Source organism: Lissotriton helveticus, chromosome 1_1 (assembly GCF_964261635.1).
Source record: "Lissotriton helveticus chromosome 1_1, aLisHel1.1, whole genome shotgun sequence".
NCBI classification, from domain to species: domain Eukaryota; kingdom Metazoa; phylum Chordata; class Amphibia; order Caudata; family Salamandridae; genus Lissotriton; species Lissotriton helveticus.
Genome location: NC_136057.1, coordinates 470164652 through 470182687, shown reverse-complemented (window position 1 = coordinate 470182687; position 18036 = coordinate 470164652). Strand labels below are relative to the sequence as shown.

Sequence of the window (18036 nt, the reverse complement as noted above, 5' to 3'; positions counted from 1 at the left end):
GGGTTGCTGATGTATTGTAACTTGTCCAGAGTCTGGAATTCACCATCTATATACAAGTCCCCCAGTGTATCTATGCCAACCCGCTTAAACAGATCCATGCCAACCTGCTCCTGTGTTACCGAAATGGCCGGGTGATGCTCTAGTGGAAGCGTGGGTGCATATAGTGGAAGGCTATCCGCTGCTTTCCCCATCAGTCTCCATGCCTCCGTGGTGGTGTTGACCGGATTGATGTCGTGGTCGTGTAACCTAGGGCGTTTATGCGTCATTATGCTGGTGAGCGGGATCGGGTCAGCGTCGCCCGCTTCCACAGCCACATGTGTCATGAAGGGTATGTCGTGGTACCAGAAGTGTGCAAATTGCGCCTGAGCGCACAAGTAATATAAGTAGAAGTCTGGAACCTTGAAACCCCCCCTAGCATACGGCAATGTCATGGTGCGCAGTTCCATCCTCGCCTGTTTCCCCGCCCAAAGCAAACTAAGTACCAGCGTGTTGATGCTACGGAATACTGCAGCTGGAGGTTTTATCGGAATATTGTTAAATAAATACAGGAACTTCGGCAGAAGTACCATTTTGATGATCGCTGCCCTGTCCGCCAAGGATAGAGGAAGTCTGTTCCACCTTTTAATTTTGTCCTCAAGGGACGCTATGGTTCGCCCGTAATTTGTCCGAATGACCAATTCAGGATCTCTGTGAAACCATATGCCTAAATATTTTGTTGGTTCCTCCTGCCATTCCAGCGGGTAGTCCAACTGTGTCGGTCGTGTGCTGTCCGTCAGTGTTAGGACAAGGGATTTATTCCAATTTATCTGCAATCCGGATTGTTGACCAAATTTTATGTATTCTCTTAGAAGCGGATTCAAGTGCTGCTCAGGATTCTTAACATACAACACCATGTCATCCGCATATAGCGAGATGTGTATTGGCCGGGAGGGCATTTGAAACGCCGAGCAGTGATGGTGTTGTCGGATTTTACAGGCCAGTGGCTCCAAGATTAACGCGAAGAGCATCGGTGAAAGTGGGCACCCTTGCCGGGTACCCCTGCATATTTGAATGGGTTCCGAGATGTACCTATTCACTCTGATGCGTGCTGTTAAATTCGTGTATAGCATCGATATCCAACCCAGGAAGATCTGCGGAAATCCCATACGCACCAGTACTGCGTGGATAAAGGGCCAGCCAATAGTGTCAAACGCCTTAGCAGCGTCTAGCAAAACTGCCACAGCCTTCGTCTCCGGGGCCAGGTAGTGTGCTAATGCGAACAAAGTGCGGGTGTTATGTGTGGTGGCCCTGTCAGGGATGAATCCGGATTGATCAGGTCTTATTAACAACGGCATAAGTGGTTTCAGCCTATCCGCCAGCAGACTAGCAATAATTTTGGTATCTACATTTAATAGCGAAAGGGGGCGGTACGAATCACATTTATCTTCCTCTTTTCCCGGTTTTAGCAATGCAATGAGCAAGGCTTCCCTCAAAGACGCCGGTAGCGTCTGGGCTTCATGTGCCTCCCCATATAGTTGCACCAAGTGTGGGGCGAGTAAGTCAGCATACGTTTTATAAAATTCAGTTACGAAGCCATCTGGCCCTGGCGCCTTGTTATTAGGTAGACGTCTTATGGTGTCTGTAACTTCCTCTACTGTTATAGGGCGCTCTAAATATTTTCTATGCCCATCAGCTAGCCACGCTATTTCTATATCCTCCATATACTTCAGTAAATCAGCTTGTGATGGTGACGGGCGCGCCGTATAAAGTTTGCCATACGAGTTCATAAATTCCTTCAGTATCCCTTTGACGTCTGTAACCACCTCTCCGGTGTCAGTACAAATTGACGCTACATTCTGTGGAGTTTTGCCTGAGCATATTTTAGCTGCCAGTTCCCTGCCCGGCCTGCCCCCCTCGCCATAACGCCTAGCAGTAGCCCGCTTAGTCACATATGCAAGCTCGTCTGTTGCAAATTTTGCATGCTCCGCCAGCAGTGTTTGAATGTCCCCCAGTATTTTAGTGTCTCCCGTCTGGGTGTATGTCTGTTCCAGCGCTTGAATGGCTGTCTCTCGTGTGTTCAGTTGCCGTCGGATGTCCTTGAGGATGCCTGAGGTTGTACTGATACAGACTCCCCTAATCGTGGCCTTAAAGGCCTCCCACAGTAAACCCTGGTTCTCAGTTGTCGGGCCGTTCAGGTCAAAGTAATCTACTATCGCCTTATGTATGGTGGTAGCGTACACAGGATCTCGCAACGCAGCTGCATTGAAGCGCCAAGTGAAGGGTGGTGGGTCATATTGTGGGATAAGAACCTCCAGCATCACCGGGTTGTGGTCTGACAGTGTTCGTGGTAGGTGTGTTATATCTACAACCCAAGTAAGTACCTCTTGTGTACCCAGCCAGTAGTCTAGCCTGGACCAACTGTTGTTCGCCGCGTTAATGTGTGTTGCTGTTGTCACCCCTGGGTTTCGCACCCTCCACAAATCTACCATGTGTAGGTCTTCCATGGCGTCCTGCAGCATCGTCCTGGCATTCCCATGCTGTTCCAAAGTGTGTGTTGCCCTATCTAAAGTGTCGCGCAGTGTAACATTGAAGTCACCCCCCCAAATTACGTGATTCGTCTGTAGGTCTGCAATGTTGTGCCACACCTTACCGAAAAACCCCGGGTCATCTACGTTGGGGCCATATGTGTTCACCAACAGTAGCCTCTGCCTCCTAATCGTGCCTGCTACAACAACGCTCCTCCCATCCGTGTCCCTGTGTATGCCCGTAATCTCAAAGTTTGTCCCCTTACGTATTAAGATGCTCACCCCCCTAGAGTAAGATGAGTAGTTAGAGTTGGTTACAGATTCCGCCCATTTAGCACCTAGTGTGGATGTGCCGTCGCGTGTCAAGTGTGTTTCCTGTAAGAAAACAATGTTAACATTTAAGCGGTCAAAATATGCAAACAATCGCCTAATCTTTTTCGGGTTGCCCAGCCCCCGCACATTCCAGGTGAGAAATTTCAGCGTACTATTACGTGTCATGAGCATGTGTGTGGATGATTAGTATACACGTCAGGCATCGCGCCTGCTTCCTGCAGTGCGCGTGCGTGGTGACAGATTGTAGCACAGCTGACAGCGACAGTGGTACACGTAGAATGAAAGCATTTTTCACTTGATAACATACAACTAAGGAGTTTGCCATGCTTCTCAGACACAGAGGCTGTAGTTGACTAGTTCCTAACTTCCCTGCCCTCCCCCCACCCACTTTAGCACCCAAACTTTGACAAAGCCATCCCTGAACAACCTTTAACTTAGGTAGCAAACATGACTCGGGGCACACCCTCAGGGGGGTGTCACCAGGTTCACACATCTCCATCCACATGGTGGATGTGGACAGACGCTTGCGTACTTAACACTATGTAACATACGTGTAATCTCCTCCAACCCCCTTAAAGTAACTTGTAGCGTTGAGATGACGCAAATACAGTCCCTCATGTCCACCACTATACAGTGTCTTAGGTCATCGGATATGTGGAGCTATTCTATGGACAGTGTCTCCCATGCTAGAGAAGCTGCACGATGACGGGTCCGGGCAAAGTGTCTGCTAGGGGCATTTGGCCCAACTCTCCCATCAGCTGGCCTATATATCGCCCCACCACATTGTCTGCACATCCGATACTCACATCTTGATTGTCTCTGCGGCGGCTTATCATTAGCAAGGTCCGTACTCACAGTAAGTTCGTAAGAGCATCGTCAAGCCATCGTTTAACGTGACCGCAGTAGCCGTGCCACGCAGCAGTTCCCACAGTCGGTTGCAGCCTCTGTCAGTTGGCGTCCGTCGTGCGAGTCTCGTAGCTCAGTGTAGTCCCGCATCAAACAGATTCACTCATTCCACATCGCTCGTTGGTTCATTCCGTTCCTGAGATTTCCTTCGCTTTCCTTGCTGTTTAATATACTCCTGTGCTGCCTGCACCGTCTGGAGTATGACCGGTTTCCCGCCATTTGTGATTTTGAGTTTCGCTGGATATAACATGGCGTATTCCAGACCCAGCTCCCTCAGCTTCTTTTTCACCGGGCGAATTCCTTCCGAGCCAGTTGCACCGCCACGGTGTGATCGGGATAGAACTCCAGAGTGTTTCCCTGATGAGTGATCTTGCCTAGTTCTCTGGCCAGTCTTAAGATTGTGTCTCTATCCCTGTAATTGAGCATGCGAGCAATGACCATGCGTGGGGCAGCGCCCGGCTTTGGGACGGGTGCCAGCGAACGATGAGCACGTTCCACCAGGAACACCGTGGACAGTTTGTCTGAGCCAAAGATCTCCCTCATCAGTGCCTCGATATAGGTCTCCATCTTCCCTGTGTTTGTGGATTCTGGCAGGCCCGAAATCCGGACGTTATTGCGCCTGGACCTGGCTTCCTGGTCCTCCACCCTGGCTCGTAGGCTCTCCACTGTTTTCTCTAGTCCACTGCAGGTCTTCGACGTGGTTCTTTGGCCATCCTCTACTGCTGAGATTCGCTGCTCGGCTTCCACAATGCGTTCATCATGTTTTTCAATTTTCGCCGCCATATTGTCCACCCTCTGCACCACGTTGTCCAGTTTACCGTTCATCTCCTGTAGGCTCTGTTGGATCGCCCGCAGTACCGCCTCCATGCCCGTGCCTTCCGACAGCTCTTGGCCGCTATTCGCCTCTGGGTCCGTCACGGTATTTTTGCCCTGTTTCCGAGTTTCAAACTGGAGCTTGGTCTGTTGCCTGTCTGGTTTCCCCATTTCGGTGCGTGGCTGTGGCGAACCGTGTCCAGTCGTCCCAGGGCTGCTAGTCTTCGTCGCACAGACCGTGGAGCTAGCGTGGTGTGTCGCTGTTGCGGCCCCCCACCTTGCTGTACGCGTAGTCATCGGCTGATAGACGCAGGTGTGGGTATTGTCGGGTTTCTGCTGGTTTGGCGCTTTATAATCTCATTGGGTGTCGCTGTTTGGGGACCATATGGGGCACAGCAGGAACAGAACCCTGCACCTCCTCACCCCCTCGCTGGAGATAGAGGCACACTTGGTCTAGCGGGGCCGATGCACTCCTCAGAGCTCGATTTCGTGTGTTTGCGGCGCAGCTTAGGGCATTTCTTGCAGCTTGCTTTCCCTTTGCCCCGTGTGAGTCACTGCCCTCCTCGCTCACCTCGTGGTGTCCGCCATCTGATCGCCGTCCAGGGGTCCGCCGCGCAGCACAGTCAGCCGCAGGGGCATGAAGCCCTCCGTTCTTTCACGCCTCCAGAGCCCCTCGCAATCTCCAGGTGATAGGGGGAAGCAGTACTGTGCCTGTCTCGATCGTCCGTTGCCGCCGGTCATTTGCGTTCCAAGGGCGCCGCCATCTTGCATCTGGTGGAACGCACGGCAAAGCACAGCGCCTCCGCTCCCATCTGCGGTCCCCGCTTGTCTCGCAGCCTCGTATGAAGGTCAGCGCCCTTAATCCTTTCGGCGCCGGGTCAGCACACAGCCCCAATTTACCTGCGTGCCACTTTAGCGCAGATCTTCCGATCTTCTCGAGCGGCCATTTTGGATCGCCGCGGTCGGCTCCTCGACATTCGGGTCAGATCTCATACAAGCAGCCCATTTGGAGTCACCTACTTGCCATGGCGACGTGGGACCCGAGCTCCGATGCCTAATTCTCGGTGTATATCAGCGTTAGCAGGGGTTTTAAGGGGTCAAAGGCCGCTAGGTTCGCGACCGTCCGGCGGAGCTGACTGTCTAGTCAGCCATTCCGCAGTGCGCCCTCTAGCGCCCCCTGTGTAAGGTGGAACATGCTCGCTATCTACCTACCAAGCTGAGAGCGCTGCGCCTCTTCGAGGATGCTGTCCTCCCGCCTGACCCTGGCAGGTTACTCCCGCAACTGACCCAACCCAATGCGTAACTCCCTCTGTATGGCTCATGATGTCCCGCAACGGCCTGGTTTGCTGGTTCCACCCCCTCCCCTTTTTTTCTCCCCCCCCCCCCCCCCCCCCGCTCGCCCACGGAATGCCTTCCTTTACTAATGCCTCTCAATTACCTTCTTTCTTCTTCCTCTTTCCTTCTCTCGTTTCACTCTCTTTTGGGCCGTGCGCCCTTGTAGTAATGTTAACAGTTTTTAAAGGGCCTTCTGAAGCATCACAACAAGTTGGTCCTGCTTTTCAAGATTTACCACGCGGCCGGCCCGTTCTGGGTTGTTGGCGACATGCTGTGTTTAAAATTATGCATTATTGCCACTCTTTCATCATATAATGCGCGGCCGGCCCTGAATAGGGTTGTTGGCATAACGCTGTGTATCTCAGGCCCGGTGTTTGGTTACCACCGTATAAAATAAAAAGATTTGCAAGCAAAAACAGAATCACAATTAAAATTGCTGCACATCACTATTGCTCTATGCAATCTGCAGAGGGGCTAAGAATTGGATGAGCATGTATTCTAAATACCTTTATGACCGGGGCCCCTGGAATTATGCAGCAGGGAAGCACCAAATTATGCAGCCGGGTTCACTAAATTATGCAGCAAGAAAATGGAAATTATGCAGCACAATACAGCCCTTTTTAGATGGTATGACTTCATTATTTTTACTAATAGGTGACCTCTGACCCTGCTTAAGGGCCGAGTCGCTCCCCTGCCGCCGTTCTGACTGTGGTCTGATTTCTGTTTTTTCTCCCTCCTGCCTGTTTGTAGTTTGTTTTTGTTTTTCAGTCTGCCCCTGTATTGCCGTGTGTAGCCCACCTGCCCCCGCCACCCCCCCTTTTCTGCTCTCTTTGACCCGTTGTTTCCCGCCGCTGTCCCTCGTGGCCTCGCCGCCCCGCTCCCACCTGCTCCTCCCTCCCTCCACGCCTTATATGGCAGCCGCTGCCCGGACGCGCAGCGGATGCGCGCAGCGGGAGCGTCAAAGCCAAGCCCGTCTGAGCGCGTCCGCGTCTGGACCGCGCCCAGTGCCAGAACCCCTGGACCCCGCACATGCCGCAACGCGAGAATCGATAAGACGCCAACACTCTCCACGCTCTCAACACCGGCCGAGACCACCGCTGCTTCCAGGCCGCCCCGAAACGCACCCACTGACCCTTCTCCTGCCACACCTGCAACTTCACTTGCGACAGAACCTCCAAAACCCCAAGGAATGGATCCAACCAACTTCGCTGCATACTCCTCAACACCCGCTCCGCACGAAAGCAGGCCGTCGAGCTCTGGGACCTGCTCAACACCTCCGCCCCAGACGTTGCCTTCCTGACCGAGACCTGTTGGAACGACTCATCGGCACCTGACATCGCCATAGCCATCCCGGACGGCTACAAGATTTCCCGCAGAGACCGCGCCAATGGGATGGGAGGAGGTATAGCCATCGTCCACAAGTCCACCCCCCAGGTCCACACCCTCGCAGACGACTCCCTCAACTCCGCCGAACACCTTCAACTCCGGATCCACACCGACCCCAACACCACCCTCAGAGGAACACTCATCTACAGACCCCCGGACCCTGGGCTCAGTTCAGTGAGTCCACCGCCGACCTCGCCAGCACCCACGCACTCGCCTCCATGGACTACATCCTCCTCGGGGACCTGAACTTCCACCTCGAGAGCAACAATGACGCCAACTCCACCGCCCTGATCGCCAACCTCGGCCTCCGACAACTCTTCACCGAACCCACCCACGCCGCCGGCCACACACTCGACCCAGTCTTCTCCACAAGCACACACGTCACCTTCAACCACACCACCGGACCCCACTGGACTGACCACTGATGCGTCCACTTCACCTTCAAGAAAACAACCATGCACCACCGCACCCAACAGCTGCCTCGCCGCTGCTGGAGCAAAGTCACCGAAGACCAGCTGACCTCCACCCTCTCCCAGAACCCACCCACCTACCCCACCGACACAGACGCCGCCGCCCGAAACTTCAGACAGTGGATCAACGACTGCGCCAACACCCTCGCCCCGATCAAGAAACCCTCCATCAATCACCCCAGCAAGAAAGCTGCCTGGTTCACCAAAGAACTCCAGATATCCAAACGAACATGCCGGAAGCTGGAGAAGAAATGGCTACACGACCGCGCACCAGACAGCCATGCAGCCCACAGGGACGCCTTCCGCAGACATCACCACCTCATCAGAACAGCCAAGAGATCGTCCTACAAAGCCCGACTGGATAACAACGCACACGACAGCAAAGAACTTTTCAACATAGTAAAGGAACTCGCCACCCCCAGTGCCAACACCAACGACATCCCACCCTCATAGGATCTGTGCGACTCACTGGCCACCTTCTTCCATCGCAAGATCGCCGACATCCACGACAGCTTCAACTCCTCAACCGCCCGACCTCAACAGACCACACCCCAACGCCACCTGCACCAACCAGATGACCTCCTGGTCCCACGTCAACGACGAAGAGACACGCAAGATCATGAACTCCATCCACTCAGGATCTCCATCAGACCCCTGCCCACACCACGTTTTCAACAAAGCTGACGCAACCATCACACCCCGTCTGCGAAAGATCATCAACATCTCCTTTGACACAGCGACATTCCCGGAAAGCTGAAAGCACGCCGAAATCAACGCCCTCCTCAAGAAACCCAAGGCTGACTCCAAAGACCTCAAGAACTTCTGGCCCATCTCCCTGCTCCCCTTCCCAGCGAAGGTCATCGAGAAAATCGCCAACATGCAGCTGACCCGCCACCTCGAGGACAACAGCATCCTAGACCCATCCCAGTCCAGATGTAGATGCAACCACAGCACCGAGACTGCCCTTATCGCCGCCACTGACGACATCAGGCGCCAGCTAGACAACGGCGAAACCTCAGCCCTCCTCCTCCTGGACCTGTCAGCCGCTTTCGACACGGTCTGCCACCACACACTAAGAACACGCTTCCAAGAAGCCGTAATCCAGAAGAAGGCTCTGGACTGGACCACGTCCTTCCTTTCTGGCAGAACCCAGAGAGTCCGCCTCCCGCCCTTCCGATCCAAAGCCACCGACATCATCTGCGGCGTACCCCAGGGCTCATCCCTCAGCCCGACCCTGTTCAATGTCTACATGGCCCCCGTCGCACAAGTGGCCCGCCAGCACATCTTCTCCTACACCAACGACACCCAGCTCATCCTCTCCCTCACCAAGGACCCGCACACCACCAAATCCAACCTCCAGGAGGGAATGAAGGCCGACGCTGATTGGATGAGGAACAGCCATCTGAAACTAAACTCTGACAAGACTGAGGTCCTCATCCTAGGTTCCACCCCCTCTGCTTGTGCCTACTCCTGGTGGCCGACCGCGCTGGGAGCAGCTCTGACACCCACGAACCACGCACGCAACCTAGGATTCATCCTCGACTCCTCCCTCTCCATGTCGAAGCAGGTCAACGCCATCTCCTCCTCCTGCTACAACACCCTCTACATGCTTCGCAGAATCTACAAGTGGATCCCGACCGAAACAAGAACAACGGTGACCCAAGCCCTCGTCAGCAGCAGGCTAGACTACGGCATTGACCTCTACGCAGGAATACCGGCCAAATACCTGCTACGACTACAACGCATTCAGAACGCCTCAGCCCGACTGATCCTCAACGTCCTCTGCCGCAGCCACATCTCCCACCACCTCAGAGACCTGCACTGGCTCCCCATCAACAAGAGGATCACCTTCAAACTCCTCACCCACGCACACAAAGCACTCCACAACACCGGACCAGCATACCTGAACGACAGACTCAACTTCTACACCCCTGCCTGCCAGCTCCGCTCTGCCAGCCTCGCCCTGGCTACCGTCCCGCGCATCCAACGAACGACCTCCAATGGCAGATCCTTCTCCTTCCTCACTGCAAAAACCTGGAACACCCTCCCCACCCATCTACAGCAGACACAGGACCTGCTCACCTTCAGAAGGCTCCTCAAGACCTGGCTCTTCGAGCAGTAGCAGCAGTCACACCCCGCAACCCCAACCCACCCTCAGCTCCTTGAGACCATCACGGGTAAGTAGCGCGCTTTACAAATTCTCTGATTCATTGATTGATTGATTGATTGATAGTAACACTGGGCAAAGATTTCACCTTATTATTACCAGTTTAACAACCAAATACTGGAAAAAGCAACAGCGAGATGACCAGTTAACCTTTACAAAGTGCCTTTTGCTGCATGCGCCCCCCCACGTCACTGCGTTTAACTATGGATTATGTGCCAAATGCGACAAATGCATATTTGTGCGAAAAAAGGCACAGCCACAGCATTCCATAATCCCAGCGGCCCTGTTTATGACCCACTGAGCCTGGCACTGTGAGAAACTGGCAGTGCCTTCGGCCTCAACAATCGTGCCCGGTTATAAACACCCACTCACAACCTGAACTCGCAGAGGAACTCTGTTCCCTCAGATCACAGTACCAATGATACAGGAGTGACATACTGCAAGGAAATAACAAATGCAAAAACAACAGTTGATGGACAGAATACAGAACAATGTCATACATTCAACCCAATACAGAGATCTGGGCCTAAATCCATCGTTTTTTTGCTCACCATGCCATTCCAGATTGAACACAGCCATATGCAAATTTGTCTTGACCCTGTGCCTCATGGGAACAGTCCAGCCCGAACTGCCAAGCCAGGTCCTCCCTGGACTGGAAACAGGCATCCTAGGGCCGGTTTCTGGGTTTCACCCCCCTTCATCCAGGTATCGCTTTGTTTGCCCTAAGTTGGCAGGGTATGCCCAGACGTGGGTCCCTTGCTCACTTTGCCACTGGATTCAAGCTAGCCTGGCTGATGACGGCTGATTAGCCAGAAACCGGTCCCAGGATGGTCCCTTGTTTCCGGTCAAGGGAAGACATGGCTTGGCAGTTCGGGCTGGACTGTTCCCATGAGGCACAGGGTCAGACTGATTTGCATATGGCCATGTCTGAACTGGGGTGGCAGAGTGGGCTAAAGAACAGTGATGGATTAAACCCAGATCAGTTGACTGGGGGGGGAGTGTTTTATTGGTTCAGATGCTCCGTCCATCACCACCCCCTTTTGTACTGCTTTGTTCGCCATAAGTTGGCAGGGTATGCTCAGACGTGAGTCCCTTTCTCACTTTGCCACTGGATTCAAGCAAGCCTGGCTGAAGACGGCTGAAATGCCAGAAACCGGTCCTAGGAAGCTTGTTTCCGGTCTAGGGAAGGCATGGCTTTGCAGTTCGGGCTGGACTGTTCCCATGAAGCACAGGCTCAGAACGGTTTGCATATGGCCATGTCTGAACTGGGGTGGCAGAGTGGGCTAAAGAACGGTGATGGATTAAACTCAGATCTTTTGACTGGGTGTGAGTGTTTGATTGGTTCAAATGCTCCGTCCATCACCACCCCCTTTTGTACCGCTCCTCAGGAAAGGCTTTTGGGTAGGATTCAGGACTTATTTAGCTTGAAAGTTACCAGGGTGAGCCCTGCCCATTCCGAGCGAAGTGTGAAGTGGAGTTCTTTGATCTCGGGTCAGCTAAATCCAGCCTAGTTCTCTTCCAGTGAAAGGGGGCGATTGTCCCAGAACTAGTTTGTTGTGGTTGAGGTAGAGGGGACTGATCATTTCGCAATACACACCCCTGGGTGGGCACAGGCCTTACCCAGTTGCAGAAAGGTTCTGCCATCTTGATTTTCCCTGAGAATGGTGATCTGTGAAATGGCTTGCATTAAGGTAAACAAGATGTTTTACTAAAGGGGGGGAGGTTTGTTTGTTGGTTAGGTGCTGTGCACGAGTCATCCACATCCACAGGCTAGTGAATTGTACAAACATGACACCTAACCCCCTAAGATCTCAGGACACATCTGGACCTGTTGATAAACTGAAGAGGACTGGACCTGTTGTATGTGACCTATGTGGAGGCCTGATGCTCTCATTTGTACCCAGGACAGACAAGGGGACTCCAAGGGTTAGTTGCAGGAGGCCTGATGCTCTCATTTGTACCCAGGACAGACAAGGGGACTCCAAGGGTTAGTTGCAGGCTTGTGTTTTTGATACAGGGAAATTTTTTCTGGGGTGACTGCCTGACCAGTTATGACTGGATGCTGCTGGTAGACACTGCTATAGCAGATCTTGGCCCTCTGAGTGCTGTCCCAGAGGTCCTGGGAACCTTAGAAATGACCAAAGGGAGGTAAGTGGAACTTAAAAAATATTTAAACTTCCAACACCTCCAGAGATTGAACAGGACCTCACAGCAAATGTAACCAATTTTGGCAAGACCTTCCCAGATACCTCCTGCAGCCTTATTTCGCTGGAGGATCTTAAGCTCCAAAAAAGAAACTGGAGTCTTAAGGTAGAAAACCTTCAAAGCGTATCCTGCAGACAAGAGGACTTTTTGGCAGGTGCAAAATTTGAATTTTCCCTGCTCTGAGCTTTTGCTGCCAAAACCAATAGATTAAATGTGACCTCATCCAACTACTAACTGAATTCGAGGGGAGACATCTTTAGAAACAGCCTTCAACCTTTTACAGCTGGAGGATTTCACTTCATAAAAAAGATTAAGGGCAGGATTCCAATCTTGCTAGGAAAGCCCTCCGTACGACTCTGATCTGGAGGGCTTTCTGAGCTAAACGTGCCCCAGGGGTCCGAACGAGCGAGAATGATTCAGCGTATGCTTACAGACTCGGTTCACTCAGACTCCTATTGAACTCTATGGGAGCCTGTTACAGAAGCGTACACCGGCTCCCATAGCAAAAAGGGGTGGGTGGGCAAAATCATACACCCTGTGGCGGGCACCACACTGTGCATGCCTGCAACGGGGGACTCTTAGGCACACCCCCATGACAGATTAGGAGGGCCCTGAGTGAAGGGGGGCTTGCTACGGCCACCCGCAGTATGCTTCAGACAGCTGTTTAGTCTGGCTGAGACCGAGGTGAAGCGGCTGTTCGAATCGTGCATCCTACTCGCTCGGTTGGAATTCGGCTCCAAAGCGTGGCACGGTTCGGCTACGAACGAGTCGTACGGACAGGTTCAAGCCCCGGAAACGATTCAGTCGGCGCGTACGCTATCTTCGCATCATACTTGGTCTTTCGGACCTGTGTATGATTTGGTCGTAAACAAGGGCTACGAATTGGATCCGGGAAACCCACATCCGATTCGGAGGCCTTCCGAACGATATCCGAATCGGGCCCTAAGAAGGAATGGGCCGCTTATTGTCTCTATTGCTGTATGCCTGAATTCTCGCCTAGGTCGCTGTCAATCATGAACAGTGACTTTTGTTTGGCGCTTCACTTTTCTTGCCACTATTTGCCTTAAAAGTTTAAAAAATAAATGCTCCGGTTCCCCTTATTGAATTATAATCATATTTGTGTATCTTTTTTTTTATTAGATGTTTCTTGATCTTTAGAAGGTAAATGTTGTATTTTTGTGTTATGACCTTTTACCTATTTTAGTACTGCTAGATACTTAACACATTTTCCACAAGTTAGGCCTGTCTGCTGCATGTCATAGCCATCGGGAGTTGAACCAGGGTCATTTTATTTAACTTGTGTGTTGTGTTGACCTGGCAGGATTTTGGACGTTTTACTTGGGAAAGAGTCGCATCCTCCAGAACCAATACCCAGTTTTTTTACACTATATTTCTCTTGGCAGTTTGCAGACTATAATTCCTTTGCAGCTCCCCGTGTTTCATTATATGATCCATCACATGTTCATCAGATGTTGGAATTTTCTGCTACTGAGGGATTCTTGGACTACTACATTAAAAAAAGCTTATGTAGGCTGTTTATACATGGGTTTTCTAATCCATGCACAACTATTCATTTTAAGGATGGGCATCCGAAGTCTCATTTGCCTCTAGCACACAATTTGATAAAGATTTTAAGTAAATGTAATGACATTCATGCTGTGTCTTGTTAACTCTCATTTAAATCTTTAAGGTATAGCAAAGATACATCATTAATATTGAATTTGCAATATAGACCGACATGTCACAAATGCATCATTTATGACTTATCATTCCCAAGTGGTTCTTACGATGTAACTACCTGACCTTTAAATGAATGACACTGTAATTAGGAATGTATCACTACCGCGTCCGATTTCTACCCTGAATGCTAATTCTGAGAGATTACCACCTAATTCTTTCCATCTCTGAAATTGGGCTAATATGGTGGCAGGTAACAGAAGCAACATTTCTTGGCCCAAGCCTTAAGCTAAAAGACTGCATTCTGTGGCATTCGTGTGGTGACTGTCTCAGGACAGAGGGGCCACAAAGTAGGTCAATTTCTTGCCATTGTTCTCCTACAGTACATCCCATGCCCGCCGCCCATCACCTGCCATGTGTGCTGGTAGCAAGAGTATGCCAAAATATTGTTTTGAGTTTGGAAAATGGAGTTAACAAAAAATAAAAATGTAGAATGTCTGTCATCATGAAGTCCCCCGCTCCTCAACTATATTAATTTTGAGTCCCTCTGTGACTGTCTATTGAGTGGGAACTCTACTTCTCATTTCTAAATTCCCACTTCAAACTATTCCATGAGCTCTCATCCAGCTCTGGGCTTTCCTCCTTTCTAATTACTAGACATATAATGTTGATTGTTTTCTGTGTAAGCAATCACACTTTAGAAATCTCATCCATCTAAAATCTGCCTACTCTTTAAGCATTGAGAGGCACTGAACACCTTGTCATGTTCACTGTTCATTTCAATTGACCGAAGCATGCTCTCCAAGGTTATGTATCTAATCACACTGTGATCACTCTGGTGGCAAATAGGTGCAATGTAAATCATTCATTCATTCAGTCAGTCTGAAAGGGGTACCATAATGGTGCATGTAAGGGAAAACGGTCCTAATAGAGATCCAGTGTCGTAAATCTGTGATTCAGAAAAATAGGATGGGAGACCTGTAAGGCAAATTAGTATTTGAAATTAAGTTACAGAAGAGGAAATGGGTTTGTGCCATTAAAAATGCGCTTCATAAACAAGTGCCCTGTAAGAAGATTTGCTGGGATGCTGAGGATCAGGACCAAAATAGGAAAGTTATTTTTGACGAGGGTGGTAAATGCATATAACTGCATTCAGTGGTTGTGGAAAAATGAACAACCGTGGCCTAATAAACTCAGAATTTAAAACACGGATTGCTGCATTTCCCCTATTACCATTTTGTAATCTGAACTGTTGATTGAATGTAGATACATTGCCTACTGTCTAATCACGTTAATCGTGTATTATTTATTTATTTAATTTTCACAGGCTGCAATTGAAGTAGTTTTCATGACTGGAACAGCGCTTGCCACAACAATTTCCTGGTATCCTATAAACAAAACAGCAGCCTATTGCATGTATCCTTATCTTGCATGGCTATGCCTCGCCACTACTTTGAATTATTGTATTTGGAGAGACAACAAAGACAAGAAAATGGAGTAAAAAGATGACCGTTTAATTCTCAATAGTTATATTGAAAATATACATTTTATACAGACATTGAAGGTGTAACTACTTAAAAGTAACAATGCTCTAACTTGTGTTTATAACTAAAAATGATTGTAAATTCTTTGAACATATGTTGTATTACTGGTACATGTTTAATAGTGAGATTGTGAGTGAAGTGATGACAATCAAACCATGCATTGAAAGTAATCTAAAAATCTTTTTGTCTTTTCTACTCTGAATAAAAAAATAAAGTGTATGGGAAAAAATATAGGCAAGTGTCTTTTTGTTAAATCCAATGCTGTCTTGAGTGGCAGGTTGTAGTCTCCAGTTAGTATTTGTTATGTTGATTTGTATATCGTACTAATCATCCAGGGTAATCCAGGCGCTTGGGTAAGTATGTGGTTCACAAAGTGCTTATACGAAGAGCCAGGTCTTCCGCTTCTTGTGGAACTCGAGAAGTGAGGAGGGAGCACTGATGAGTTGAGGGAGGTTGTGCCACGTCATGGGTGCGATGTAGGAGAATGAGCAACCTCTGGTTTACCTTTTGCGGATAAGGGGAGTGTGTGCGAGTGAGAATTAGGCAGAACGTAGGTGTCTGGTGAAAGTGTATGCTACTGTTCAGATATGTTGGTCCTGTGTTGGATAGGGCTTTCTATGTGTGCATGAGAAGTTTGAAATGGCTGCACCTGTGAATGAAGAGCCAGTGAGGCTTTCAGAGTTGGAATGTGGGTACTAGAGTATGAGTATTGCGGTGGTGTTCTGGATGAGTTGGCACTGTGTAGTAGTTGTTTATAGATACCGGCGTAGAGTGTGTTGTCGTAGTCCAGCCTGTAGGTGATGAGTGCATGTGTGGTGGTTATTTTGGTGAGGCAACCATTTGAGGATCTTTCACAACATGTAGAGAATGTGGAAGCAAGAGGTGCACACTGCTTTGACTTGAGGTGTCATGTTGAGCTTGCTGTTTAGCATGATTACTATATTTCTTGTGTGGTCTGTGGGTGTTGGTCCTAGCTCCAAAGGCCACCAGGTGGAGTCCAATATGGAAGTCTTGTTGCTGAAGAAGTCATTCCGTCTTTTCGAGTTGAGCTTCTGGCAGTTGTTCACATCCAGCCTGCTACCATGGTCATGCAGTTGGTAAAGTTTGTTCTGGTGATGGTTGTCTTGTCCATCAGGGAAAGGATGTTGGCGTAGGAGATGACTGATGTTGGTGAGTTGTCATGTATTTGTTGAAAAGAGTGGGGCTGAGAAATGATCCCTGTGGGATTCCGCATATTTGTTTCTTGGTGTCTGATCTGAAGGGTGGCAGCTGACCCTTTAAAATTGTAATTGTGGGGGCGTGGCCAAGATGGCGGTCTAGGAAGACGCTTTCCTGCCGAGCTCTCGAGACCCCGGAGCCCTAGTACCGCCTATTCCCGCTGATCTCCCCCGGATCCTGTGGGGGACGGTGCTCTGTGCCGGTGCACGAACGCCGGTGCAGTCTGGGGATCCCCGGTGCCCTGTGAACCGCGACGGAGCCGGGCTGAGGGAGCCCCCGTGAGAAGGCCTGCCGCCGGGTCGGAGAGCGTCTGCGGGCCGCCCCGCGCGGAACAACAGCGGAGCGGCGGGGAACCCCGGAGCCCTGGAGAAGTGCGGCGACAGGCGGAGGTGGGGCTCGCCCTAGCGGACAAGACAGCACATCGCGGCGGCCCTGCGTGGAGCGGGCCGGAGTCCCGAGCGGCGGACTCGGGGAGTCTGGACTACGCGACCCCGGGGATCCGGAGGGCCGGGAGGCCTACCCCGGGGCGCCGGCTTCTGGGGCCCTCTGCCGCACACTGCGGGGCCGAGGGGATCGACGGAGCCTCCAGGGAGCGCTTGTGAGCACACGGAGTGACCAGAGCACTGCACAGAGGCCCTCGCCCCGACGCACTTCTGGACCGGGCCCCAGCGGGCCTTCTGGGGAGCACCGTCGCTCATTTCGGAGCCCTGCCTGCCGGCGGCCCCTGCTTCCCGCGCCGCAAGGCCTACCGGCCCTGGACTATACGGCTGGACTCCTTGGGGGCCCGGCCTGGGTGGCGCTCTGGTGGCCTGCGCGGACCGTTGGAGGGAGTGAGAGCGGGACGCAGACCGGAGAGACGACGGATTCGCGCCACTTCCGTGGCGACACGGTGAGGGATTCCCCAGACCCCTCTAGGAGGCCCACGCTTCAGCAACGTTCCGGGAGGAGCTCTCCGCGGCGCCTCCCAAGACCCGAGAGTCCTGCGCAGCGGCCGGAGAGCGCCCACGGTCGCGGGGGCCCTGCCCGCCCTCGGGCGGCCTCCGGAGAGCCTGCGGCCCATATCTAGCTGGGAACTCCCTCTCCTGCGCCACATGGGCCGCTGACACTGAACTGTGCGGCTGACCCCCCTCTGAGGGGCACCAAGAAGTGCCTGGTTCTCGGCCTGGACGTTGAACTGGACGGTGCAGAGGCAACAGTGGAACGCGTTGGCCTTGGAGGGGGCAGGCTTGCACAGTTTCCACAGCGCCACGGTGGGGGGCTGGCCGTCCCCCTCTTTCTGGGACCTGAACTTCGACATCTGCTTGGGACACGCTGAGGTCACCACGGGTGGTGTTCCATTGCGCAGTGGAGGTGGAGAAGTAGCCCGGCTACCGTTGGTCCTGGATGCTTTCCGCGCCCTAGAGAGCAGTAGTGAGAGACTGTGGAGTCAGTAGCATTCGGAGTGCAGCCGCACTCATCACGACCCACGAGGTTTGGCC

The 18036-nt window shown here is 51.6% G+C and overlaps 1 protein-coding gene across 1 annotated transcript in view; it reads left to right on the top strand.

The window, feature by feature from the left end:
- Window positions 1-15571, top strand: part of TSPO (translocator protein) — a 93190-nt gene extending 77619 nt beyond the window's left edge. Inside the window, exon 4 of the mRNA XM_078654030.1 lies at window positions 15124-15571. Coding sequence (XP_078510156.1) covers window positions 15124-15297 — 174 coding nt within the window. The 3' untranslated portion in view covers window positions 15298-15571. The remainder of the gene's footprint in view (window positions 1-15123) is intronic.
- Window positions 15572-18036: the final 2465 nt, after the last annotated feature.